Source organism: Coregonus lavaretus (genome assembly GCF_964263955.1).
Source record: "Coregonus lavaretus genome assembly, chromosome: 31".
Classification (NCBI taxonomy): Eukaryota; Metazoa; Chordata; class Actinopteri; order Salmoniformes; family Salmonidae; genus Coregonus; species Coregonus lavaretus.
Genome location: NC_140018.1, coordinates 2,383,306 through 2,393,948, shown reverse-complemented (window position 1 = coordinate 2,393,948; position 10,643 = coordinate 2,383,306). Strand labels below are relative to the sequence as shown.

The following is a 10,643-nucleotide window of genomic DNA, read 5'->3' as shown; positions in this document are numbered from 1 at the left end:
CTACAAAAGGGCCTTATTACAGACAGAAATACTCTGCAGCACCCCGCCCTCCCCCCTCTGACGATCCCGCAGGTGAAGAAGCCAAATGTGGAGGTCCTGGGCTGGCGTGGTTACACGTGGTCTGCGGTTGTGAGGCCGGTTGGACGTACTGTCATATTCTCTAAAATGACGTTGGAGGCGGTTTATGGTAGAGAAATTAACATTAAATTCTCTGGAAACAGCTCTGGTGGACATTCCCACAGTCAGCATGCAGATTGCATGCTCCCTCAACCTGAGACATCTGTGGCATTGTGTTGCATGACAAAACTGCACATTTTAGAGTGGCCTTTTATTGTCCCCAGCACAAGGCGCACCTGTGTAATGATCATGCTGTTTAATCAGCTTCTTGATATGCCACACCTGTCAGGTGGATGGATTATCTTGACAAAGGAGAAATACTCAATAACCGGGATGTAAACTAATTTGTGCACAAATTTGAGAGAAATAAGCTTTTTGTGAGTATGGAATATTTCCGGGGTCTTTTATTTCAGCTCATGAAACATGGGACCAGCACTTTAGATGTTGTGTTCATATTTTTGTTCAGTGTAGCATATTTGCGTGAAAATCTGTTGCCAATCGGATGGAAACCTAGCTACTGTCACGGTTCAGACAGACGACCAGAGGACCACAATTGCGTCACACCAGAAAGTTTATTAAAACTTAAGGGAAAAGGGAAGTAGGGAGTGAATGAAGGCTCCAGGGGTAACAGGGATCCCGTCCAATGTGCTGGGTCTGTGCCCCCCCCAATGGCAGCGATGCGTCCTATGAAGCCGGTGGTGGGTGGTCCAGAAGTCCTGGGGGGGGGAGACACAGACACAACAGGGCGGAATGAAACAAGGCAGCAGTACAGTTCAAGGGAAATCCAAAATACGTAGTAGCAAGGCAGAAGGCTGGTCAGAGTTACCGGGATTGAAGAGTAGTCAGGAGTCGTTATGGCAGAAGCAGGTCTGGATCTCCTGGGGCAGAAGAGTATCCAAAAATCAGGCAGGTCCGGGGTCACAAAACCAGGGTGAGCCAGAAGCGCGAGCAAACAGGTTCCGGGTGTGAGCTTTGCAGACGATCTGACACCGGAGAGCTGAAAGACAGGGCCTTAAATACTGGGAGAGGTAGTGGGTAATGCAGCGCAGCTGGCAGAGTAATTAGAGCAGAGCAGAGCAGGGACAGGTGGAGCTAGTTAGGCTGAGTAGAGAGAGTGGTGAGCAGAGTGGAAGAAAATTAAGGTGGTAACCCGGTGGAGTGAGAGGCTCATGACAGAACCCCCCCCCCAAGGGACGGCCCCAGAAGTCCCAAGAGCAACACCACGCCGGGCGGGAGGAGGGGAGCCGGAGGAGGGCTAGAACTCCTCCGAACGGTCCGAGTGAACGTCCTCATCCTCGGAGGAAGCCGGAGGGCCGTGGTCGGGAGATGGGACAGGTCCCGAGACAGGATCAGGCACAGGACAGGAAGCCGAGCGGGCAGGACGGTTAGGGACCCCTCTGGGGCGGCCCCTACGGATTGCAGGTTGATCAGGATGCCGTTGGTGGAAAGCGGTGATGAGAGTCCTATCCACAATCCGACTAGCTGGCACCCAGGTCCTTTCCTCAGGTCCATAGCCCTCCCAGTCAATGAGGTACTGGAGACCCCTACCCCTCCGTCTGGACCGAAGCAGGCGGCGGACGGTGTAAACCAGACCACCATCGACGAGCCGTGGAGGAGGAGGACAAGGCGCAGCAGGGACCAGCGGACTCTCATGGATGGGCTTAATCTTAGACACATGGAAAGTGGGGTGCACCCTCAGGGAATTAGGCAGTTGGAGCCGGACAGCAGTTGGGCTAATCACTCTTATGATAGGGAATGGGCCAATGAACCGAGGTGCCAGCTTCTGCGACTCCACCCTGAGTGGCAGGTTCTTCGATGACAACCACACCCTTTGACCAACATGGTAGGTGGGAGCAGGAATTCTCCGACGGTTGGCCCCGGTAGTGTAGCTGGCAACGGATCTGAGGAGTGTGGCTCGGGCTTGTGACCAGGTGCGGCGACATCGACGGGCAAAAGCAAGTGCAGATGGGCAAGTAACCTCCTCTTCCTGGCTGGCAAATAGAGGAGGCTGGTATCCATAAACACATTGGAAAGGGGACATACCGATGGCAGAGCAGGTCAGAGAATTGTGTGCGTACTCCACCCATGTCAATTGCTGCGACCAGGAGTGGGGGTTGCGTGAAGTCATGCATCGCAGTGCCTTCTCGAGCTCCTGATTAGCCCGCTCTGACTGCCCATTGGATTGGGGATGGAATCCGGAAGTCAGACTGACTGTGGCTCCCAGCAGGTGACAGAACTCCTTCCAAAAAGCGGAGGAGAATTGTGGACCACGGTCAGAAACTACATCCTTAGGCAGTCCGTGGATCCGGAAGACGTGTTCCAGGACCACCTGGGCGGTCTCCTTGGCGGTTGGGAGCTTGGGGAGGGGAATGAAGTGTGCCATCTTGCTGAAACGGTCAACAATGGTGAGAATGACGGTCATGCCACTTGAAGGGGGCAGCCCCGTGACAAAGTCAAGGGCGATGTGAGACCAGGGACGTCTGGGCACAGGCAGGGGCTGCAGCAATCCGGCTGGGGGCTGGCAGGACGACTTGTGTTGGTTGCAGATGGGGCAGGCTTGGACGAATTCCCGTACATCCCTTCTCAGAGAGGGCCACCAGAACCTCTGGGCGAGCAGGTTGTAAGTGCGGGTGGAGCCAGGGTGACAAGCTAGGCGGGAGTCATGTCCCCACTGAACGACCTGGGACCTCAGGTCTTCGGGGACAAAAAGGCGGTCAGCTGGGCAAGTGCTGGGACCTGGCTGGTTACGGAGAGCCTCCAGCACCTGTTCCTCAACAGCCCAGGTCAGAGCTGCAACGATGCAGGGACTTGGCAGAATCGACACAGGGTCCTTGGAGGGGGTGTCATCCTTCTGGAATTGACGGGAGAGGGCGTCTGGCTTGGTGTTGCGTGATCCAGGCCGGTATGACAGAGTGAAATTAAACCTGGTGAAGAACAGGGCCCAGCGGGACTGCCTGGAGTTCAACCGTTTGGCCGTGCGGATGTACTCCAAGTTCTTATGATCGGTCCAAACGAGAAATGGAATGGTGGACCCCTCCAGCCAGTGACGCCACTCCTCCAAGGCAAGCTTCACAGCCAGCAGCTCACGGTTCCCTATGTCGTAATTGCACTCAGAGGGGGACAACCGACGTGAGAAAAAGGCGCAGGGATGGAGCTTCCTATCCTCCGCAGCCCACTGAGAAATCACAGCACCAACTCCCACATCCGAGGCGTCCACCTCCACAATGAATTGCCGGTCCACATCAGGCATCTGGAGGATGGGTGCGGAGGTGAACCTCACCTTGAGGGTACTGAAGGCTTTGTCGGCTGCTGGGGTCCAGGTGAAGGGTTGCTTGGTGCTGGTTAGAGCAGTGAGAGGGGCAGCAACGGTACTGTAGTTCCGGATAAACTTTCTGTAGAAGTTAGCAAACCCCAGAAACTGTTGCAGCTTCTTTCTGTTCTCCGGAACTGGCCATGAAGTGACTGCTGATACTTTGGCAGGATCCATTTGGATACTTCCCTCTGCCACTATGTACCCCAGGAAGGCCACTGTCTTGACGTGAAACTCACATTTCTCTGCCTTGGCGTAGAGGGAATTCTCCAGAAGACGATGAAGGACTTGCTGGACATGGCGGGTGTGTTCAGACAGGTTTCTGGAGTAGATTAGGATGTCATCCAGGTAAACGAAGACAAACTTGTTTAACATGTCCCGCAGTACATCATTCACTAGAGCCTGGAACACAGCCGGAGCATTGGTGAGGCCAAAAGGCATAACCAGATACTCGTAGTGGCCTGTTGGTGTATTGAATGCGGTTTTCCATTCATCTCCCTCCCGGATCCGCACTAGGTGGTAAGCGTTTCTGAGATCCAACTTGGTAAAAACAGTGGCTCCCTGGAGCAACTCAAAAGCAGAGGTGAGCAGAGGCAGAGGGTAACGGTTTTTCACTGTGATGTCGTTGAGTCCCCTGTAGTCGATGCAGGGGCGAAGAGATCCGTCCTTCTTCCCCACAAAGAAGAAGCCAGCACCAGCAGGAGATGAAGATGAACGGATTAATCCTGCGGACAGAGAGCCATTGATGTAGTCCTCCATGGACTTTCTTTCAGGAGCAGACAATGAATAAAGACGACCCTTTGGAGGGGCTGTTCCAGGGAGGAGGTCGATGGCACAGTCGTACGGTCGGTGAGGGGGCAGAGATGTGGCTCTTGCTTTGTTAAACACCTCTCTGAGACCATGGTAGCATTCTGGGACATTGGAGAGGTCAGGAGCGGAGTTAGTAGGTACTGGCCGAGGGGGTAGTGCGGCAGCAAGCAGGCAGGTTCGGTGGCAGTCCTCTCCCCACTCCCTGATCACCCCGGTCACCCAGTCGAGCTGAGGGTTGTGCCGGCGGAGCCATGGGTAACCCAGGATGAGGGGTTGGCCTGGAGAGGGGAGCAGGTGAAACTGGATAGTTTCTTGATGGTTTCCGGACAGACCCATCGAGACCGGGGCCGTGACATGAGTGACCGATCCGAGTAAGTGTCCGTCCAGTGCCCGGGCAGGAATAGGAGGTGTCAAACGGAGGTTCTCCAGTCCCAGTTGGCGTGCCAGCTTGATGTCCATTATGTTGGCTTCGGCGCCAGAATCCACCAGAGCAGCCAGGGTGTGAGTTGAGTCAGAGAGGCGGAGGTGAACTTGCAGCAGGGGTTTGCGGTCGGAGGACTGGATGGTCATTGAACTCAACCGGACTCCCCCTATGCCCGGTGAGCTTCGGCCCTTTAAAGGGCAGGTTACCACACGATGTCCATCACCTCCACAATAGAGGCAGAGGTTAGAGGTGAAGCGGCGCTGGCGCTCTGCAGGAGTGAGAGAGGCTCGCCCAATCTCCATAGGCTCAGACTGATCAAACTGACCTGGGTGAGTGGCAGTAGATGACAGGAGCCCCGTCGGATCTCTCCGAATGCCGGTAGTAGGTGGACCTTGGCGCCCCCTCTCACGACGACGGGTCTGTATCCTTCTGTCGATCCTGACAGTCAGTGCGATGGCTTCATCAAGAGTGGAAGGCAGTTCATGGGAGACCAACTCGTCCTTGATATAGTCAGCCAAACTATGGAAGAACGCGTCCACCAACGATGGTGTGTTCCAAGAACTTCGTCTAGCCAGGGTTCGGAAGTCGATGGAATGGTCTGCGACTGTACGTCTGCCTTGTCGAATACTGAACAGTTCACGAGACGCCTCTGCGGTTGGTGAATCCAGGTCAAACACCTTCAGCATCTCCTCAGCAAACAGGTCGAAGGTTGCACATGCGGGGGTTTGACGTTCGAACTCTGCTGTTCCCCAGAGTCGAGCTCGGCCCGTCAGGTGAGTGATGGCATACCCAACTTTAGCCCCCTCCGTGGCGAAGGTCCTTGGCTGCAAGGAGAACTGAAGTCGGCAGCTAGTCAGGAATGGCCGGACCTGGGTTGAGTCGCCGTTGAACCGCTCGGGGTTTCCAATCTTGGGTTCCGGAGCAGCGGCTGCAATGACCGGGGCAGGTAACTCGGGGGCAGGGCTGGTGGGCAGACTGGCTGGGGTAAGGTTGGTGAGGAGTTGAATGATCATGGCGAGTTGTTGTTGCTGCTGCTGGAACTGCTGCTCATGCTCATCGGTTTCCATGTCGGGGAAAGTGTGCGCTGAGTCCATAATGGTCAGATCGTACTGTCACGGTTCAGACAGACGACCAGAGGACCACAATTGCGTCACACCAGAAAGTTTATTAAAACTTAAGGGAAAAGGGAAGTAGGGAGTGAATGAAGGCTCCAGGGGTAACAGGGATCCCGTCCAATGTGCTGGGTCTGTGCCCCCCCCAATGGCAGCGATGCGTCCTATGAAGCCGGTGGTGGGTGGTCCAGAAGTCCTGGGGGGGGGAGACACAGACACAACAGGGCGTAATGAAACAAGGCAGCAGTACAGTTCAAGGGAAATCCAAAATACGTAGTAGCAAGGCAGAAGGCTGGTCAGAGTTACCGGGATTGAAGAGTAGTCAGGAGTCGTTATGGCAGAAGCAGGTCTGGATCTCCTGGGGCAGAAGAGTATCCAAAAATCAGGCAGGTCCGGGGTCACAAAACCAGGGTGAGCCAGAAGCGCGAGCAAACAGGTTCCGGGTGTGAGCTTTGCAGACGATCTGACACCGGAGAGCTGAAAGACAGGGCCTTAAATACTGGGAGAGGTAGTGGGTAATGCAGCGCAGCTGGCAGAGTAATTAGAGCAGAGCAGAGCAGGGACAGGTGGAGCTAGTTAGGCTGAGTAGAGAGAGTGGTGAGCAGAGTGGAAGAAAATTAAGGTGGTAACCCGGTGGAGTGAGAGGCTCATGACAGCTACTGACAGTCACTCAACCAGCCCATGTCAGTTAAACATGTTTTTATTGGTAAATGACTATCTAAACTTGTAGTAATCATGGCTGAATTACCAACCAGGGCACCCATTTGATTTTCTTAGTTACTCCCACTCAGATATCATACTAACATGGCATAGGATCGACTGAAGGTGAATGAAGCTACAGCAAACCAAAGTGTTAATGGCTGGTGTAATTTTTTGCTTGTTTTTGCTGAACTCCAAATAACATTTTAGAGTTTTTAAATTGTATAGAAATGCAGTAAATGAGCTTCAACTTTCTTCTTGGATATGTGGGGGGTGGGGTGGGGTTAACCCCCTCCCTTCTGGACCTCACTATAACTCAGACCCCCTTGCACTAACCCCCTCCCTTCTGGACCTCACTATAACTCAGACCCCCTTGCACTAACCCCCTCCCTTCTGGACCTCACTATAACTCAGACCCCCTTGCACTAACCCCCTCCCTTCCGGACCTCACTATAACTCAGACCCCCTTGCACTAACCCTCTCCCTTCTGGACCTCATTATAACTCAGACCCCCTTGCACTAACCCCCTCCCTTCTGGACCTCACTATAACTCAGACCCCCTTTGCACTGTACAGTGTTGTCATATAGGCTAATGTCACATGAAACGTAGAATAAATCATACTGATGAAGATGCCTTTATATTGTCTACTAGTCTGTTGTGAAAAGATTATGACAATTCAGAGGAAATTTTTTTTGACAAATGGTTATGACAAATGATGACAAATGTTTAGATTTTAGTCATTCAATGTGTTTTCAGTTCATATGCTTTGCTTATGTTGGTTTATTTTCCATACTGATAGATTGAGAGGGGAAACGCATTATTATGACGTTGCATAGGGAAACCATTTAAACATTTATATTTGAACAAAAATATCTGCATTTGAACAAAAATATCTGCAAATGTAGCCTACACATCTCATTGGAAACAAAAACAATCTCTGCCAATGTGTTTAATGTAGCCTATTTTCTCTGGCGCGGCTCTCCCTCTGTCTGTCGGTGTGTCTGTCTGTCTGTCTGTGTGTCTGTGCTCTGAGGGCATAATTTTGATCTCGTAACCTATCACCCAGATCTGCTCTTGTGCAGTTTCAGTGCAGTCTGATATCTAGCGCTCTGGCCAGCTGTCGCACTCGGCATTGCTCCACCATACGCACACCTAGCCACAGCCGCACAGAGCGCATCCAGCCATCCGTTTCCCATCCAACCACCCTTTCACTGGCAGTCAGCAACGCAGACCCGGTGGAGACGCCTACTTAATTCACTCTCCAAACTGGACACAAGAATCTCGATCGCTCTAACGGTAAATATCATAATGGTTTATTATTAATAATAATAAATAATATGCCATTTAGCAGACGCTTTTATCCAAAGCGACTTACAGTCATCATTGCATACATTTTTACGTATGGGTGGTCCCGGGGATCGAACCCACTACCCTGGCGTTACAAGAGCCGTGCTCTACCAGCTGAGCTACAGAGGGTAGTAAAAATGTTTATAACATATTAATAACGATAATGATGGGGTTTTTAAAAATATATTTTTGGGCATGTTTGTGTGTGTGTGTGTGTGTGTGTGGGGGGGGGGGGTAGGATAGATGTTTTTATTGAGTTCATCAGTGTGGTTTTGAGATTTCTCTTGTTTTCTTTTCACTATTACAACGCGTGACGTCAGACTAATACGAAAATGTATCGGGGAAATTATGGTACTTTTTTATTAAACATTCAAGCGGAAACGATTGTATTTCCATCGTCACCTCCATCGCTCCGGCAGAAACTCGTGTGCGAACACGTTGTCAGAAAGGGGTGTGTGCCCTGGAAAGCAGCTCTCAGCCAATGAGCGCCCGTCTCCTCCACAGTAAGGGCTGTTGTTTACTAGTGGAAGTGAGCGCCTATTGGACTAGACGACTATACCTCCGGGGTCTTTAGTAGCCTATCCGCACGTTCCCCAAATCATGCTTTTTTAAAGCAAGTCTATGGTTTAAATGTTAGATTAAACAGAAATGTGATATTGTGCTCCACTCAAACCACTCAGGCGTCCACACACACTGCACACTGCTGCCTCTCGGTCAGTCAGACAGAGAGGGGTGTGCAGAGAGGGGTGTGCAGAGAGGGGTGTGTGTGATCTTAAAAAAATAAAAATAAACACCCTCTCGTTACAGGATGATGTCATTGCTTGTGTAGTTGACTTTTAGGCATTATTTTTCGCAAACATCACTCCTTTATTGGGTGGAAACTGTAATGACACGTGCAGATTCCCATAACAAACATATAATTACCAATGAGAATGGAAATAAAACATTTTGTGCTGTGATTTACATTTCAAGACATTGCGTAATATTTACATGCACAAACAAATCACATTATTGCTGCTTTACTTCCAACGAAGAGATGTCTTTTATGCTATGGGCCTTGTTCTTGAATGTAATAACTTGTATTCTTATAGAACTTCATGATGTAGCTTAGATTTGTTTTTCTAAATGTATATTTTTTCTTCTGAGCTCCTCCAGCCTCTGGTGAAGAGAGAAAACAGAAGACGTTTTTCTCAGAAAACCTGCGTGTTGGGACCCCATACAGCGTAGACAACCACCACAACCAGCAGCAGCACCATGGCAGCTATGAAACCAGGGGAGAGGACCCTTTCTTCAGGACCGCAGTCATGTCCCTCTACAGCACCAGACCCCACAGAAACCAGGCAGCCCGGGGCAGAGATGCAGGAGACACTGGTAGGTGGACCCATACAAGCAGAGATAGGAAGATGGAATCCATCATTCAATTTCAATATTTTGTGGCTAGCTAAAAGTATTGTCACAGTTTTACTGTACAGGTGTCATTGTCTCAACTGTGCCTCCCTCCCTCTCTCTGAGTCTCAGCCATATGTTATCAGTGTTGCACCTCTGTCCCCATGTCTCTCTGCAGGTGGACATGCAGTGCTTTCAGTGTCTCTGACTCTCTACCTCTGTCTCTCTGCAGGTGGACATGCAGTGCTGCCTGTGTCTCTGACTCTCTACCTCTGTCTCTCTGCAGGTGGACATGCGGTGCTGTCAGTGTCTCTGACTCTCTACCTCTGTCTCTCTGCAGGTGGACATGCAGTGCTGTCAGTGTCTCTGACTCTCTACCTCTGTCTCTCTGCAGGTGGACATGCAGTTCTGTCAGTGTCTCTGACTCTCTACCTCTGTCTCTCTGCAGGTGGACATGCGGTGCTGTCAGTGTCTCTGACTCTCTACCTCTGTCTCTCTGCAGGTGGACATGCAGTTCTGTCAGTGTCTCTGACTCTCTACCTCTGTCTCTCTGCAGGTGGACATGCGGTGCTGTCAGTGTCTCTGACTCTCTACCTCTGTCTCTCTGCAGGTGGACATGCAGTGCTGTCAGTGTCTCTGACTCTCTACCTCTGTCTCTCTGCAGGTGGACATGCAGTGCTGTCAGTGTCTCTGACTCTCTACCTCTGTCTCTCTGCAGGTGGACATGCAGTGCTTTCAGTGTCTCTGACTCTCTACCTCTGTCTCTCTGCAGGTGGACATGCAGTGCTTTCAGTGTCTCTGACTCTCTACCTCTGTCTCTCTGCAGGTGGACATGCAGTGCTGTCAGTGTCTCTGACTCTCTACCTCTGTCTCTCTGCAGGTGGACATGCAATGCTTTCAGTGTCTCTGACTCTCTACCTCTGTCTCTCTGCAGGTGGACATGCAGTGCTGTGAGCAGGAAGACCCTAACTTGACAGAGAGGAACGGCCATAGGAAAATTATGGATAGGAACCATCAGGGCCCAGTCTTCGTGCCCCAGGGGTTGACTGAGAGGGTCTGGAACCACCCCCCGGCTCCCCAGCAGACAACAACTCCCACAATGCCCTCCTGCCCCGTGTCTGCCCCTTACAGGTAAGCTCTCTCGCTATGGGCATCCTTCAGCCTAAAGCTGCTCTTCATCTTACCACACTTTCCTTACAACATCAACTGTTATCTTGGTACTCTTCAATGGAGTCTCCGTTCTTCATCTGCTCCTCTTCTTTCAGTTGTCTGTTTAGGTGGAGAATGTGATCGTTGCTCCAAGACTAAATTAATCTTGTAATTATTGCCCCCCCCCCTCCTCAGTTTCTGGAGCCCAGGGTCGGTGGAGATGGATGAGATCATGGCAGCCATGGTTCTGACCAGTCTGTCCTGCAGCCCTGTGGTACAGAGTATTCC

At 51.4% G+C, this 10,643-nt stretch overlaps 1 protein-coding gene across 1 annotated transcript; it reads left to right on the top strand.

The window, feature by feature from the left end:
* Positions 1–7,588: 7,588 nt before the first annotated feature.
* LOC311106743 (uncharacterized protein) lies at positions 7,589–10,638 on the top strand (the record flags this gene model as incomplete). Its single annotated transcript, XM_084149142.1, has 4 exons — positions 7,589–7,769; positions 8,976–9,191; positions 10,141–10,337; positions 10,551–10,638. Coding segments are annotated over exons 2-4 (402 nt in total), but the record flags the coding sequence as incomplete, so codon positions are not given.
* Positions 10,639–10,643: the final 5 nt, after the last annotated feature.